This window comes from Brassica napus, chromosome C8 (genome assembly GCF_020379485.1).
Source record: "Brassica napus cultivar Da-Ae chromosome C8, Da-Ae, whole genome shotgun sequence".
NCBI classification, from domain to species: domain Eukaryota; kingdom Viridiplantae; phylum Streptophyta; class Magnoliopsida; order Brassicales; family Brassicaceae; genus Brassica; species Brassica napus.
The window spans coordinates 46,854,153-46,871,625 of NC_063451.1; the positions used below are offsets into that span (position 1 = coordinate 46,854,153).

Below are 17,473 nucleotides of genomic sequence, written 5' to 3' on the forward strand. Positions count from 1 at the left end.
CTCTACAAAAGATTTAAAAAAAAAAAAAACCTAACTTACATTACACACTCACTCCACCATTTTGGAGTGAAGAGAGCTCGATGTTAAAATTTAGTGTCTATCAATAGTTGTCTCAACTATACTCAGACTCGGTCCTAAAACCAAATAGGCTCGTACTTAATAAATTAATATTTATTAAAAATTTAGAAGCACCAAACTTAGAGAAGATGGTAGGGGTGTGAGCTTAGGTGGTGGGGAGAACGAACCAGATCAGTTATGCATGGTTTATTACAGTTCTATTAGATTGCCACAATAATATACATCCTTATTTTTATAATTCTCAGGTCAACAGTTTCATATATTAATATGCTTGTAGCACAAATAATTTCAATCAAGATAAAAATTTATTCGGATTGAATATTGTAGGGATACAAACTATACTAGTTAATATATTTTACTATTTAGATATCGATTTTTCTCATAATAAGAACATTGAATAAAATCGCTTTTAGTTCTTGTTGGAGCACTTGTTTGAGCATGAATCCACACAGTCTCCAACTTTGTCTACATCTGCTCATTCCAAAAACAACAATCATAAACCATCAAATATATAAATTTTCAAATACAATTCATAATAGTAGATATAACGTTTTGACAAGAAGTAAGATACCAAGTATATGTGGTTATCGATTAATAAGATATTTTCGTATAATAGAAAGAAGAAAAAACTTACTCGGATTTCTGAGAGAAGAGAGAGAAGCACAATGATGAGTAGCACAACCAAGCTTGCAAAAATAATCAGTATGATCGATTTTCTTTGCCAAAATAATTTGAGAATGAGAAGGAGGAATATTTGACGTTGGAGGAGCAAGACAAGTAAGAATACAAGTGAATGGACACAAAAGTAATTTTGGTAACTGTTTTTCAATGGCACAACGATCAATACAACCGGGATAACAATTTCTAAAAGAGAGTGTGTCTTGAGCTTGTGTTTGAGCCACAAAGTTCCCCATTGCCATCACTATCATTATTGTAATGAGCATTATTATGGTCTCTCCCGTGCTTCTCATTTTCTTTCTTTTGTTTTAGATGATTATAAAATTTGAGGAATTTGCTTGCCAATGGTGGATGTTGTTAACTATGGTTGTTAATGTTTGTTTATATAGGGATTTGGAACCTTATGTATAATAAGATATTGACAAAAAGAAAGAATCTTTTGTAATAGCTACTAGCATTTCTATAGTCAATGTTATGTATTAGGTGTAAGTGCAGGGTGGCTTATACTATCTTTAATTTTATTTTTCTCGATTTTGGGATTATATTATTCTGTTTGTGAGGTAGAAGTTTGCATTAACCAAAATATGTGCAAGCTATTTTCAGATATATCTACTTAAATACATGAATCTACTTTTTCTTGTTTTGACGTATCATGAATGATACGTCTGTGGAATAGTGTTTGAAATGTATGCATTATCTTTATTTGTTTGATTTTTTCCCATTTGGTTATTATATTTTTGTCCGTTTGTGAGCTAAATTCATTAACATAAATATGTGCAAACTGTTTTAGATATACGCCTACTTAAATACATGAATCTTTTTTTTTTCTTGTTTTGATGTCTCATGCATCTGTATAATAGTGTTTTCAAAAAAAATATGTAGTAATGTGTATGAAAAATATACTTTCGTTGATGGTCATATATTTTATTAAATTTAAATTCAGTCGTTTACATTAGTAACCGTCTAATTTTTACTTAAAATATGTGAAGATATATTATATTTTGTTATATATATTCCATACAATCTCTCATAAAATAAATAATGATTTACATGCATGCATACCATATTATGCCATACATGTTTTAAATTAAAACTTGTCACTTGTGCTGAAGATATATGTATCTATATTCAAGTTTAAATGTAAAAATTATCACATGTTCTTAAAATTTAGTATGCTGCTGTTATAGTTTATTTGCTTAATTTTTTTAGCCAAAAAACTTATTTGCTTATATTGAACCAAAATAAAATTATATGCTTGAGACAACTACTCATAGATAACTATTTATTATTTTACAACTGAATATAATTTTGGGTTCACAGTTTTACTCACTTATTTGCTTGTAACAAAAGAAAAGAAACACATCAAATACAAAAAAAAATATATATATATATATATATATATATATTATATGTATATATACATATATTATCCATTGAAATAAAAATCAATTAATGTTTGTGAAATGTAATTGTCATATTGGCAACTGCTGTATAAATTGCATCAAAGTTGTAGAAACTGACTGGAATGCAAATTATTGGATCCTATATAAGAGCCAACATTACAGTTTCCACTGCAAGTTACCATTTGTAATCGGGATCTGAGATTTACGTAGATGAGTACATACTCGACAAGAAAAGATATATTGTTATTCTTGTCGATAGATTCTATTGCATACAGTAGAGGGAAGTATTCATTATATATTACAATTATATAAATTGGCCCAATAATTTCAAACATCCTCTCTTTTTATCATTTTTTCAGTATTTTCATCTATTGATTTGCTTGTAACACAAATAATTTCAATGTGGAAATACATATTTATTTGGATTGAATATTGTAGTTTTACAAACTACACTAACTCATATATTTTGATACTCAGACAGTGAACTTTTTTATCTTAACAAGAACATTTAATAAAGTCTCTTCTAGTTCTTGCCGGAGCACCTGTTTGAACATGAATCCACACAATCCACAACTTTGTCTACATCTGTTTATTCCAGAATCAACAAGAAACCATCAGTGAAAAAATATTCAATTAAGATCTGTAATAGCAGATACTATGTGTTCTACATCTACATATATATGATTATTACTAATAAGATGTTTTCATATAATCAAGAAAGAAAATGTTATTTGTGTTAACCAAACAATATAACTCTTTTAAAAGAAAAGACAAAAACTTACTTGGATTTTGGAGAGAAGAAAGAGCAAGACAACGATGACTAGCACAACCAAGTTTACAGAAATAATCAGTATGATCGATTTCGTTTGCCAAAATCATTTGTGACGTAGGAGAAGGAGTATTTGATGTTGGAGGAGGAAGACAAGTCATGAAGCAAGTGAATGGACACATCAAACCAGTTGGAAACTTCTTCTCGATGGCACAACTCACAATACAACCCGGGAAACAGCTTCTAAAAGGATAAGTTTGCGCTTGAGCTTCTGCTTGAACCACAAAGTTCCCAATTATCATCACTATCATTAGTGTAATGAACATTATGGTCATTCTTTTGCTTTCCATTCTCTTTCTTTTTTTTGGTTTGAAGAGATGATTATAAGATTCGATGAAACTTGTTTGTTAATCGTGGATGTTGTTAATGTCTATTGTTAATGTTTGTTTATATAAGGATTGTGGAACCATCTGTATAAGCTGGTGACAGAAAAGAAAGAAATAATCTTCTGTAATAGTTAACATGTCTTTAATTTTATTTTATTTTCTGATTGGGTGATTATATCATTCCGTTTATGAGGTATAAGTTTGCATGTGCAAGTTGTTTTCAGATATATTTACTTAAGTACATGAATTTACTGTTTTTCTTGCTTTGATGTATGAATCAGTAATACTATGAAAGAAATACTTTCATTGATTGTCAGTATTCTACTGCGTTTAAATTCAGTCAATTAGAAAGTAACGACCCGATAATAACACAAGAATAAAACAATATGTTGTTCCTGGAATATGCATATGTGTCCATCTAATTTCTTAATAGAACAATATCAAGATATATTTTGTTACCATTTTTCATACAACCTCATAAAAATGAATTATAACTAATGTGCATGCATTCAATATTATGAAATGCAGATTTTAAATAGCAATTATATATATGTAATCAAATATTGGGATTTAAAATCATGAAACCTTCTTAAAATTTAGCATACGACCGTTATAACTTATTTGCTCAAATTTCTGCCCAAAAAGTAATATAATTTCTAGACCAGGGTTCAAGACCAGTTTTGAGCATATTGAGATAATAAAACATTCGCCTCAGTCTCTAAATTTTTTGTAGTTAATATGTATAGTTCTTTGGATTCCGAAAATGGATTAAAATGCCCAACAACTATATTGAGTTAAGGAGAGATTGAATATCCGAACTCCAACGGGTAATATCCGAACTCGAACGGGTATCTGAAGATAACCGAACATATGTATATTTAACTTTATATTTTTAGTTTAATTCTCTTATTTTATTCAATATATTTATATTGATGTTATACATGGTTTAAAATCATATAATATACATATAGTTGTGGACAAAATAATTTGCTATGCACTTAAAATGCATGTCAAGTTTTTTTGTTTCATGCATTAACAAAGTTGCATTTAAATTCTCAAAACCACAACTAGATTAGTGTTTTTCTATTTTTAAAATTTTGCTTCCGAACCTATTAATCGTTCAACTTATTAATTTTTTAAAAATCAGTTTAAGTTAATTGTAAAATTTTAAGTAGAAGAAACTTGAGTAGTGAGGAATTTGATTTTTTCTTTTTAAATAAAATATCCGAACCTGATCCAAAATATCCAAACACGAACTAAAAATACCCGAACCCGACCCGATATGTAAAAATATCCGAACGGATTCTAGACCCCTATATCGAAATACCCGAAAATCTAAAATATCTGATCTGAACCCGACCGGGTATCTGAACGCTGAAGCCTATATGAGATCACTATTAATAGACAAAAAAGACAATTTTAAAATTAAATATAATTTTGTGTTCACAGTTTTATTCACTTATTTGTTTGGTTTTTATATAGCATCAATACAAATGAATAACTCGGTTTCGTTAAAACGATGATAATAATAGATTTCGTTTCTCTTCTCCTAAGAGCACTTGTCTGAGCATGAATCCACACAGTTTGCAACGTTCTCCACATCTGTCCCCAACACAACAACATCAAAAACCAGAAATACATATAAACTTTTCTTGAAATACTTATACTATGGCTAAAATAGATTTTTTAAAAATATTCAAACTACTACAATGATAATAAAAAAAGTAGTAAAGTGATTGGGATACAAATTATTGGATCCTATATCAACATTAATATACTTTTCACAAATAAAAACGCTTTATCTGTTTCTATAATCTAAATCCAGTAAAATTGAAACTCACATTAATCAAAGTAATCTACAGCCGCAGTCAGGTAAAATTTGTATCTAGCAAAGTGAATATGCATGCAATTATCACTAAAAATATCTTACTAAACCATGCGAGATTTACCACTATACCTTATTCTTACAATTGACACGTACAAATGATTATATTTTACTATTCGAACAAATATGAAATGCAAAAAAAAAGCTTACTCGGATTTTGGAAAGAAGAAAGAGACACGCAATGATGAGTAGCACAACCAAGTTTGCAAAAGTATTCCGTATCATCGATTTTGTTTGTTGGAATAGTATCAGATGAAGGAGAAGGAGAAGGAGAAGGAGATGGTAAAGTAGGAACAAGACATGTCATGAGACATGTGAATGGACACAAAACAGATTTTGGAAATGTAGTATGAGATTTACACACCACAAGACAATCTGAGTAACAAACACTAAAATGACTAGATTGAGCATTTGTCTTGTCCAGAAGGCTTCCCACTAGTGTCACTATTACCATCAACATTGCCATCTTTTTGCTTTCCATTTGTTTTTATTGTAAAGTTGATCAAGTTATTTTTATTGTGAAAAATTGTTTTTGGTAGTGTTGGTTATTTATAAATAAATTGCGGAATCTTTTTCTGTATTAGTTGTCATAGTGAACGAGAAATCATGGTATACTATCGTATGGTGATACGATACTTGATGGATAATTATTTTCTTCTATGTATTTCTGATTCGGATATACGTCCGTTTTTGTTAATCTGAGTGTATATACAAATGGATAATTATGTTTTCAGTGTCTTTTGCATTCAGATATTATACGCCAACGGTAGTGCCGGTTAACAACGGACACGAAGTGTGTCGTCCGGATTCAACTTCTTGTTTACCGTATCGTGATAATTAGAAACATCGAATTTTATATATTTTACATTAAAGTTAAAAAATAGTAAAAAGTTTAGATATATTTTATATGTATATTTTTTATTATAAAAGACTCAATTTTTTGTTCAGTGGTTCGTGACATGTTGAATAGGCCTAAGGCCCTAACCAAAACACGACTAATTTGAGGTGAGCAGGTCTGGCAATTAGGAGATGCATGTAACCTAAGATATACATGATTTACAGTGTTTAGTCTTACGAAATGTGACATGGGTTGAGGGCCGTGCCTGATTTTTTTTGGGTCTCCAAGCACAAAATATATTTTTGGCCTTTCAATTACTTATCAATGGAAAAACATTAAAATTTATGGGGCAAAGAATTGAACCCCTAACCTTTTGTAGGAAAGAATTAGACAAATACCAGTAGAACTAACCACATTTTGTTAAAAAAATTGGTCCTTAAACTACTTATACACATTAGGACCCCAAACATGTGCTTGATCAGCCTATAGTCAGTCACGCCCTGCATGGGTTCCATTTTGTCAATTAGTGACACAGATAATCATAAGATAGTTAATGATAATAATTATTCCCGGTCGGGCTATATAGTAATTCGTTATGGTTCATATATAATTAGATGGGAACGTGACACACATTGGATAATCTACAAAACATTTTTTAGACCAAAAAGAAAACTATTATTAAACTTCCTTTTCAGTATTATTTTAGACTCTCTGTTTCAGATCAATAATTTTTTTGTCAATTTAATTGCTTCTAACACAAGATATATCAAATCAATAAATCAGTTATCATTTGGATTTAAGAATTTAATCGATACAACAGGCTCGAATCTTTTAATTTAGACATTGATTTTTCATGGAAGTATACAATAACAAACTAATTTGTGTTTTAGTTCCTGCGGGAGCATATATCTGAGCATGAATCCACACATACTGAAACTTTCTCTGCATGATCTGCCCATATAAAAAAAAACACACAGTAAAACCCATAAGAAAGTTAATTAGACTCCAAACATTTTAGGACATCACTACTTAATATCCTTAGATCCACATGATTAAACTGTATTATACATGAAAACATACCCTTATCATGGATCGAGGAGGATGAAGCACAACGATCAGTGGCACATCCGAGTTTACAAAAATAATCAGTCTGGTCAATTTCATTTAGAGTTGCCTCAGAAGAAGGTGTAGGCTGTTTACAGGCCTTGATACACGAGAAAGGACAAAACAGTTTCTTGAATCCGCTAGAAGATGCAGCACACATCACAAAACAGCCTTTATAACAATCTGTAAAAGCCATACCCTCTGCCTCAAACAAAATGTTCCCCATCACCAACATCATCACCACCAACATAGCCATTCTTTTGCTGTCCATGTTTTCTTGAGGATATAAAAGCTGATGGAAATTGTTTGTTAATTATGAATGTTGGTTTGTGTAACCAGGTTACTAGGTCTTCTTTATATAGGGATGTTATAATTAACATTCAGATTCCGTAACAAATTAGTTTTGATTTTGCTAGCTGTGATGGGATAGTAGGTTACTAAATATAATTTCATTCATTCATTTAGATCTATAAGGATTTTTTTTCTTCTTACATCTAGAATCTAGATATTCCTAATATTAGTATGTTTGTGGTTGAAAGATATGATAAAGAGGAAACGTATAAAATTTTAAGATATATATACCGTTCATTCTAAAATGATACAAGAAAACATATTTTTTTTCTAAAATATGTTTGCAATGTTTACTGTATTTAATAATTGTAGTAAAATCATGGTAGACTTTTGGTCCAAATATATTGATTACTCTTAGTTATAGTATGTGGTTCTTTCGTGTGTCTGCAGAGAACCACAACAAAGTCTAAGTAACAACAGTACTTGATATGGCTTTCAATTAAGCAAACAAAAAAAGGTAGAGCTACATTTGGATTTCAATTCTCATCAAAACGCGTGCCATAAACACTTTAATGAACCAACGTAAACATTCAGTCCGAAACCAATATTGTCTCTCTCTATTGCTCTGAGACGTCGGCTCGACGATAGGGCATGTACCTATGATCCTTCGTTGCGTTCTTCTTCCTCCGTTTGTCACGAAACGATGAAAGCTTCCCAGATTCCTGTATTGTACATCATAAAGTGATTCAGTGATTATAAAGTTTTAAGACTTTAGGGTCACAACTGATTTACACACCTTGAGACTGTTTTACTTTTAGATGAGTTCTTGCTCTCGGATCTCAGCTGCACAAGATGTAAGAAAACAATTCAGCAAACAAAACTTGAAAGTACGCAAACACAGTGATTTTTGAGTAGAAAACTAAGAACATACATTGTTTGAGATAGTAAGGCTTTTTGCCCATCTTTGCAGCTTCTCTTTCTTTCTTTTTCTGCTCTGTTAGTATTGACTTTCCTTTAGCTTCTTTTTCAGTTCCAGTTTACAAAACAAGAGGCCTCGTGAGAAACTGAAAACTGGCAAGAACTTTTTATATCAGCATTTAGCATCATCAATCAATCAATACCTCTCTTTCTACAGGAAGTTTCTGCTTGAAAAAGAAACTGTATCGCTTCCTGAACCTATAAAAGATACTCAAAACTAAGCTTCACCTCAAACAAGAGCAATGAGCAAACTATAACTACTTCCATGTTTCACAAGAGATCGAGTTTCCCATTTATTAAGGTTTATTATAAATTCTTCGTTGGTCAGTGGTCACTACAGAGATATCTATGGCAACAAGACAATATGGGTTATCATGATAGAGTACAGATAAAGAAACCATAAGCAAATCGGTTTATGCTCTACATTACATGAAATCTACATAACTTGAAGAATTTTGAGTGAGAAAATAAAAGGTAAAATCAATGGGCACATGTTATGCATATAATTGTAACCAGGTTATCTGCGAATTTGGAGATACAAATAATTTTAATATAATATAATATAATACTTTTATTTTTTTGGCAGGCTGTAATATATTTTTTAGTTTTTCAAAATTAAATCTGAATTATTTGGTAGATATTTTTTAAACAAACAGATTTTATATATTTTGTTTTTTTAATTATTTGCTTACTTTTTAAAAGTACAAATACAATGTTTTTAATATTTTTTTATCAACAACCATATATAGGTGATTAATATTTTCGTCAATTAAGAGAATTTCATTTTTAACATATATAGGTGATAAAAATTGGTTTGTATGTCATGTTTTAGTATAATTTTTTAATTAAAATCCAAAAGACATGAATTTACATGAAGAATAAATTCATAATTGCAACTAAAGTATAAAAAAACAAAATTATTAAGAAGGGAACATAACTACTCTATATATATATGTGGATTTCCATATATTTAATAAAATTTCTAGTAATATTTTTTCATGTAAGATCTAATTTATACATAAATAAAAATTAATAGTAATATTGTTCATATTTAATAAGATAATAAGAATTTCATATTATATGTAAAGTTGTCTGAGTTTTAAACCATGGAAGATTTTATTTCCATTAAAATGTTTAGGTATAATTTATATTTATATTTTTTTAATTCTAAAAGATTCAAGTTTTTGTTAATGGTTCGTGACAATGTTGAATAGGCCCTAACCAAAACACGACTAATTTGAGGTGAGCAGGCCTCGCAATTAGGAGATGCATGTAAAATACTTAGAAGATATACATGATTTACAGTGTTTAGTCTTACAAATGTGTAGTCTCTTGGGAGATGCATCATACATGGGTTCCATTTTGTCAATTGGTGACACAGATAATCATAAGATTTTTCTCTATAACGAAAATGCAAATAGTTAACAATAATAATTATTCCTGATCGGGCTATATATAGTAATTCGCTATGATTCATATATAGTAAAATGGGCGATCGAATATATATTGCAACCCAATTAGATGGAAACGTGAAACACTTTGGATAATCTACAAAACTTTTTTTTTGACCAGACAAAAACTATTATTAAACTTCCTTTTCCTTATTATTTTAGACATCAATGGTTTTTTTTTTTTGTCAATTTACTTGCTTGTAACACAAGATATATCAAATCAAGAAATCAGTTATCATTTGGATTTAAGAATTTAATTGATACAACAGGCTCAAATCTTTTAATTTAGACATTGATTTTTTCATGGAAGTATACAATAACAAACTAATCTGTGTGTTAGTTCTTGCGGGAGCATATATCTGAGCATGAATCCACACATACTGAAACTTTCTCTGCGTGATCTGCCCATATCAAACAAAACAAAAAACAAAAAAATCCATAAGAAAGTTAATTAGACTCCAAACACTTTAGTACATCACTACTTAATATCCATCCACATGATTAAACTGTATTATACATGAAAACTTACCCTTATCATGGATCGAGGAGGATGAAGCACAACGATCAGTGGCACATCCGAGATTACAAAAATAATCAGTGTGGTCAATGTCATTCAGATTTGCCTCAGAAGGTGTAGTAGGCTGTTTACAGTCCTTGATACACGAGAAAGGACAGAACAGTTTCTTGAATGCGTTAGAAGATGCAGCACACATCACAAAACAGCCTTTATAACAATCTATAAAAGCCATACCCTCTGCCTCAAACAAAATGTTCCCCATCACCAACATCATCACCACCAACAAAGCCATTCTTTTGCTGTCCATGTTTTCTTGAGGATATAAAAGCTGATGGAAATTGTTTGTTAATTATGAATGTTGGTTTGTGTAACCAGGTTACTAGGTCTTCTTTATAAAGGGATGTTATAATTAACATTTTCAGATTCCGTAACAAATCAGTTTTGATTTTGCTAGCTGCTGTGGGATAGTAAGTGATTAAATATAATTTCATTCATTCATTTTGAATCTATAAGGATTTTTTTCTTCTTACATCCAGAATGTAGATATTCCTAATATTACCTGTGGTTGAAAGATATGATAAAGAGAAAACGTATAAAATTTTAAGATACATATACGTTCATCTCCTAAAATTATACTTTTTTTTGTAACACAAACTTTCATTCAAACTTTAAAGATCCCTAAGCTGGAGTTCATTACAATAGTTTCAAGTAACAAAGCTTGCTTTGCTAAGGCATCAGCATCTTTGTTTTTCCCCGGAGTGATCCACCTGAAACGGATCAACTCAAACTCTGCAATTAAACTAACAATATCACCTAAGATGATACTTATACTCCATTTTTTTCTAAAATATGTTTGCAAATTTTATTGTATTGAAATCAAGGTAGACTTTTGGTCCAAATATTGATTACTCTTAACTATGTGGTTCTTTCGTGTGTCTGGAGAGAACCACAACAAAGTCGAAGTAACATCAGTACTTAATATGGCTTCAATTAAGCAAACAAAAAACAAGTACATTTGGATTTCAATTCTCATCACAAAGAGTGCCACAAACCCCCTAATGAACCAACGTAAACATTCAGTCTAAAAGAAATATTGTATCTCTCTCTCTCTATTGCTCTGAGGTATCGGCTCCACGATAGGGCATGTACCTATGATCCTTCGTAGCATTCTTCTTCCTCCGTTTGTCAAGAAACAATGAAAGCTTCCCAGATTCCTGTATTATACATCATAAAGTGATTCAGTGATTATAAAGTTTTAAGACTTTAGGGTCAAAACTGATTTACATACCTTGAGACTGTTGTACTCTTCGTTGAGTTCTTGCTTTCGGATCTCAGCTGCACAAGATGAAAGAATACAACTCAGAAAAAAAAAAACTTGAAAGTACGCAAACACAGGGACTTTTGAGTAGAAAACTAAGAACATACATTGTTTGAGATAGTAAGGCTTTTTGCCCATTTTTGCAGCTTCTCTTTCTTTCTTTTTGTGCTCTGTTAGTATTGATTTTCCTTTAGCTTCTTTTTCAGTTCCTGTTTACAAAAGAAGAGGCCTCGTGAGAAACTGAAAACTGGCAAGAACTTTTTATATCAGCATTTAGCATCATCAATCAATCAATACCTCTCTTTCTACAAGAAGTTTCTCCTCGAAAAAGAAACTGTATCGCTTCCTGAACCTATAAAAGATACTCAAAACTAAGTTTCACCTCAAACAAGAGCAATGAGCAAACTATAACTACTTTCATGTTTCACAAGAGATCGAGTTTCCCATTTATTAAGGTTGATTATAAATTCTTCGTTGGTCAGTGGTCACTACAGAGATATCTATGAGACAACAAGACAATATGCGTTATCATGATAGAGTACATATAAAGAAACCATAAGCAAATCGGTTTATGCTCTACATTACATGAAATCTACATAACTTGAAGAATTTTGAGCGATAAAATAAAGGGTAAAATCAATAGGCACATGTTATGCGTATAATTGTAAGTTATCCGCGAATTCACAGATACAAATCATTTTAAATTTTAATATAATATAATATAATATTTTATGTTTTTCGCAAGCTATAACATATTTTTAGTTTTTCAAAATTAAATGTGAATTATTTGGTAGATATTTTTTAAACAAACAGATTTTATATATTTATTTATTTTGATTATTTGCTTACTTTTTAAAAGTATAAATATGATATTTTTAATATTTATTTATATTTTTAATCAACAACGATATATAGGTGATTAATATTTTCGTCAATTAAGAATGAGAATTTCATTTTTTAACATTCTCGCCGTATATAGGTTATTAAAATTGGTTTGTACGTCATGTTAAGTATAATTTTAATTAAAATCCAAAAAAAACATGAATTTACATGACGAATAAATTCATTATTGCAACTAAGGTATGAAAAAACAAAAAAAAAATATTAAGAAGAAACATAACTATATATATGTGGATTTCCATATATTTAATAAAATTTCTAGTAATATTTGTTCATGTAAGATCTAATTTATACATAAATAAAAATTAATAGTAATAGTGTTCATATTTAATAAGATAATAAGAATTTTCATATTATATGTAAAGTTGTCTGACTTTTAAACCATGGAAGATTTTATTTCCATTAAAAAGTTTAGATATATTTTATATGTATATTTTTTTAACTCTAAAAGATTCAAGTTTGTGATAATGGTTCGTAACAATGTTGAGTAGGCCCTAACCTAAACACAACTAATTTGAGATGAGCAGGTATCGCAATTAGGAGATGCATGTAACATACTTTGAAGATATACATGATTTACAGTGTTTAGTCTTACGAAATGTGTAGTCTCTTGGGAGATGCATGGGTTCCATTTTTTCAATTGGTGACACAGATAATCATAAGATTTTTCTCTATAACGAAAATGCAAATAGTTGACGATGATAATTATTCCCGGTCGGGCTATATAGTAATTCGTTATGATTCATATATAGTAAAATGGGCGATCGAATATATATACATATATTGCAACACAATTTGATGGAAACGTGAAACACATTGGATAATCTACAAAACTTTTTTTTGACTAAACAAAAACTATTATTAAACTTCCTTTTCCTTATTATTTTAGACATCAATGTTTTTTTTTGTCAATTTACTTGCTTGTAACACAAGATATATCAAATCAAAAAATCAGTTATCACTTGGATTTAAGAATTTAATCGACACAACAGGCTCGAATCTTTTAATTTAGACATTGATTTTTCATGGAAGTATACAATAACAAACTAATTTGTGTTTTAGTTCTTGCGGGAGCATATATCTGAGCATGAATCCACACATACTGAAACTTTCTCTGCATGATCTGCCCATATCAAAAAAACAATAAAACCCATAAGAAAGTTAATTAGACTCCAAACATTTTAGGACATCACTACTTAATATCCCTAGTTCCACATGATTAAACTGTATTATACATGAAAACATACCCTTATCATGGATCGAGGAGGATGAAGCACAACGATCAGTGGCACATCCGAGTTTACAAAAATAATCAGTCTGGTCAATTTCATTTAGAGTTGCCTCAGAAGAAGGTGTAGGCTGTTTACAGGCCTTGATACACGAGAAAGGACAGAACAGTTTCTTGAATCCGCTAGAAGATGCAGCACACATCACAAAACAGCCTTTATAACAATCTGTAAAAGCCATACCCTCTGCCTCAAACAAAATGTTCCCCATCACCAACATCATCACCACCAACATAGCCATTCTTTTGCTGTCCATGTTTTCTTGAGGATATAAAAGCTGATGGAAATTGTTTGTTAATTATGAATGTTGGTTTGTGTAACCAGGTTACTAGGTCTTCTTTATATAGGGATGTTATAATTAACATTCAGATTCCGTAACAAATTAGTTTTGATTTTGCTAGCTGTGATGGGATAGTAGGTTACTAAATATAATTTCATTCATTTAGGAATCTTTTTCATTCATTCATTTAGATCTATAAGGATTTTTTTTTCTTCTTACATCCAGAATCTAGATATTCCTAATATTAGTATGTTTGTGGTTGAAAGATATGATAAAGAGAACGTATAAATTTTTTAGATATCTATCTATCTATACGCTCATCCTAAAATGATACATATTAGGCCTGGGCATTTTACCCGGACCCGAAGATCCGAACCGGAACCGACCCGAAAATACAGGTTCGGGTCCGGGTCCGGGTTCATGCTAAGTACCTATTGGGTCTTCTTTTTTCGGACTCGCGGGTCTAGGTTCGGGTCCGGGTCCTACCCGAGACCCGTTCGGGTACCCGAAGTACCCGCAAATAATTGTAAATACTATGTATATTTGGGTGATTGGGTATATTTTTGGTATTTCGGATTTTTTTAAAAGTTTCGGGTTTGGATTTTCGGGTATAATTGTAAGTTTTTGGTGAAATTTTAGATTTTTAGAAAATATAATTTGGATATACAGGTAAAATTCGGGTATGTTTTGGGTTTTCGGATCTGATTTTGAATAAATTTTTGGGTATTTTTGCGATTCGTCGGGTATTTTTAGAGTTTTTGGGTCCAGTTTGGGTATTTCAGGTCTATTTCGGATCCTAAATACCCGAACCGACCCGGATCCAAAATATACCCAAATATTTTACAATACCCGAACCGACAAGTCTATAATTTCAATACCCGTAAAATACCCACAATATTTGAGCATCAGTACGTGATATGGCTTTCAATTAAGCAAACAAAAAAAAAGGTAAAGCTACATTTGGATTTCAATTCTCATCACAAAGCCCTTCATGAACCAAACGTAAAAAATAAGTCTGAAAGCAATACTGTCCCTCTCTCTATTGCTCTCAGGCATCGGCTCGACGATATGGCATGTACCTATGATCCTTTGTTGCGTTCTTCTTCCTCCGTTTGTCAAGAAACGATGAAAGCTTCCCAGATTCCTGGATTGTCCATCAAAAAAGTGATTCAGTGTGATTATAAAGTTTCAAAACTTTGGAGTCAAAACTGATTTTACATACCTTGAGACTGTTGTACTTCTCGATGAGTTCTTGCTTTCGGATCTCAGCTGCATAAGATAAAAGAAAACGAATCAGTAAACTGTTGGCAAATAAAAACTCGAAACTGCTAAATGTTTTCAACGCAAACTCGGGAGTTTTGGATTAGAAAACTAAGAACATACATTGTTTGAGATAGTAAGGCTTTTTGCCCATCTTTGCAGCTTCTCTTTCTTTCTTTTTGTGCTCTGTTAGTATTGACTTTCCTTTGCTGTTTGTTGACGGATCGTACTTCAACAGTTTCTCCTGAGGTATTGCAAAGCCAAAGAAACATATGATTAGAGATTAACCAGCAGCTGGACAAGAGGAGGGGCAAAAAAACAAAGGACCACTTACAACATAAGTTAACTGGTCCTTGAGTTCTTCGACGTCTTCTGGATTCTTTGTTTTCTTTAGCTTCTTTTTCAGTTCCTGTTCACATAACAAATGGCTTCGTGAGAAATTGGAAAAACTTTTAATATCAGCATTTAGCGTCATCAATCAAAATACCTCTCTTTCTACAGGAAGTTTCTCCTCGAAAAAGAAACTGTATCTCTTCCTGAACCTACAAAAGATAACACAAAACTTAGCTTCACCTCAAACAAGAACAATGATCAACCTATAAAACTACTTTCATGTTTCACAAGAGAAAGATAGATACCCCTCATGATCAACGCTTCCAGCCAATGAGTCAAAACGAGGATCACGAACCACCTGGACGCAAGTAAAGAAACTCTTGAGGAGAAGATTCAAAGAAACAGTTTCTCAATACTCAGAACTTATTATTGGTACCTTCTTTGGAGCTTGAATAACCTCTCTAAAACGACTCACTGGTCTTTTAGAACTTAACTCCATTGGTCTATTTACATCACGAATGAAACAAACAAAGATTAAAAGACAATCAAACCAACGGAAAAGAAAACAAGAGAAACTACCAAACAATGAGTAAGTTACCTGTTCTTGTTTGCACGAGCAGGTTTCTTGGCCTCGGAGAACTTTATGTTCTTGTCTGCAGCACGACCAGTGTTCTTCTTAACTTGAGAGAACGATGGCTTCACGGGAACAGCAGGACGAGGACGAGACCCATCAGCACGCAGTCTATGTATCTCCTCCAATGTCAACTCTTTCCCTTTCTCTTCTTCTTCTTCTTCTTCCTAATTCCCAATTAAAAAGAAAAAAAAAACTGTTCAAAAATTATAAAATCAACAAACAAAGCAATACTGTAAGAGCTTCCGACAGACCTCATCTGAAGAAGACATAGACGATAACGACTGCTCATCTTCATCATCTTCACTGTCGTCAAAAACAATCTTACTCGAGCTCGGTTCAAACTTACTACCTCCCTTCATTGTCAATCACGTGAAAACCTAAACACACGGAAATAAAATTAACACCAGCTTCTTAATCATGGAATGTAATCGAAAACCAAAACTAATAAACTTACTTTGAACACAGAGAATCTGTAAGACGATAAACGAGAACGGCGCAACAAGTCGAGGAGCGAGGGAGTAATGAAAATAACAAAACAACTGTGAATAGAATTAAAATCAAATTAGGGTTTTTTATTTGATTCAATTTCGGATTCGGTTCTATCACAAATCGAACCGGATTTAAACGGTTAGAACAGTGTACCATTCGGTTTACTACAGGTAACTTGATAGTTTAGAGATATTAGAAGATAACGGGCCGGATCTGGCTATGGGTTTTAAGAAAGAAGAAAAAAGCAAATGAAAATTTGATTGGTTGAATATTTGTTGGCTTTTAACATATTTTTGGTTCTCTACAGTAAACTATAACACCATAATCAACTCCATAATCTCCAAAGAATTTTTCTTTTTTTTTTGGTATCGGGAGATTTACAAGAACTACCTAAATTCAACAGCTCAAAATTGAAGATATTATCAAAAGTCGACTTGGTCGCGACCCGGTCGGAATTTTTTCTAACGTGGACTAGATCGATTGTTAATCGGAAGGATACTCGACACGGTAAGTTGATAAGCTAGCATAACTAAGATATAATGAAGGATAAAAGTGGCTAAGAGAAAAATAAATCCATAGAAAACCTTTATTTGTA

The 17,473-nt window shown here is 31.5% G+C and overlaps 5 protein-coding genes across 5 annotated transcripts; all 5 read right to left on the reverse strand.

Annotated features, from left to right (window-relative positions):
• Nucleotides 1-2,238: 2,238 nt before the first annotated feature.
• LOC106414861 (thionin-like protein 2) lies at nucleotides 2,239-3,699 on the reverse strand. Its single transcript, XM_022707834.2, has 2 exons — nucleotides 2,942-3,699; nucleotides 2,239-2,744 (listed from the first exon to the last, which is right to left on the reverse strand). Exons 1-2 carry the CDS (start codon nucleotides 3,276-3,278, stop codon nucleotides 2,683-2,685), a joined length of 399 nt encoding a protein of 132 aa, XP_022563555.1. The 5' UTR covers nucleotides 3,279-3,699; the 3' UTR covers nucleotides 2,239-2,682.
• Nucleotides 3,700-6,923: 3,224 nt separating this feature from the next.
• On the reverse strand, nucleotides 6,924-7,412 carry LOC106414924 (thionin-like protein 1). The gene is made up of 2 exons (XM_013855507.3): nucleotides 7,118-7,412; nucleotides 6,924-6,988 (listed from the first exon to the last, which is right to left on the reverse strand). Exons 1-2 carry the CDS (start codon nucleotides 7,410-7,412, stop codon nucleotides 6,924-6,926), a joined length of 360 nt encoding a protein of 119 aa, XP_013710961.1.
• Nucleotides 7,413-10,197: 2,785 nt separating this feature from the next.
• On the reverse strand, nucleotides 10,198-10,670 carry LOC106414825 (thionin-like protein 1). The gene is made up of 2 exons (XM_013855408.3): nucleotides 10,391-10,670; nucleotides 10,198-10,262 (listed from the first exon to the last, which is right to left on the reverse strand). Exons 1-2 carry the CDS (start codon nucleotides 10,668-10,670, stop codon nucleotides 10,198-10,200), a joined length of 345 nt encoding a protein of 114 aa, XP_013710862.2.
• A 2,984-nt stretch (nucleotides 10,671-13,654) lies between these two features.
• LOC106413618 (thionin-like protein 1) lies at nucleotides 13,655-14,123 on the reverse strand. The gene is made up of 2 exons (XM_013854357.3): nucleotides 13,844-14,123; nucleotides 13,655-13,719 (listed from the first exon to the last, which is right to left on the reverse strand). Exons 1-2 carry the CDS (start codon nucleotides 14,121-14,123, stop codon nucleotides 13,655-13,657), a joined length of 345 nt encoding a protein of 114 aa, XP_013709811.2.
• A 946-nt stretch (nucleotides 14,124-15,069) lies between these two features.
• Nucleotides 15,070-16,956, reverse strand: LOC106413715 (ribosomal RNA processing protein 36 homolog). Its single transcript, XM_013854462.3, has 10 exons — nucleotides 16,844-16,956; nucleotides 16,641-16,766; nucleotides 16,354-16,553; nucleotides 16,192-16,258; nucleotides 16,061-16,113; nucleotides 15,910-15,964; nucleotides 15,757-15,831; nucleotides 15,546-15,666; nucleotides 15,385-15,431; nucleotides 15,070-15,306 (listed from the first exon to the last, which is right to left on the reverse strand). Exons 2-10 carry the CDS (start codon nucleotides 16,746-16,748, stop codon nucleotides 15,211-15,213), a joined length of 822 nt encoding a protein of 273 aa, XP_013709916.1. The 5' UTR covers nucleotides 16,749-16,766; nucleotides 16,844-16,956; the 3' UTR covers nucleotides 15,070-15,210.
• Nucleotides 16,957-17,473: the final 517 nt, after the last annotated feature.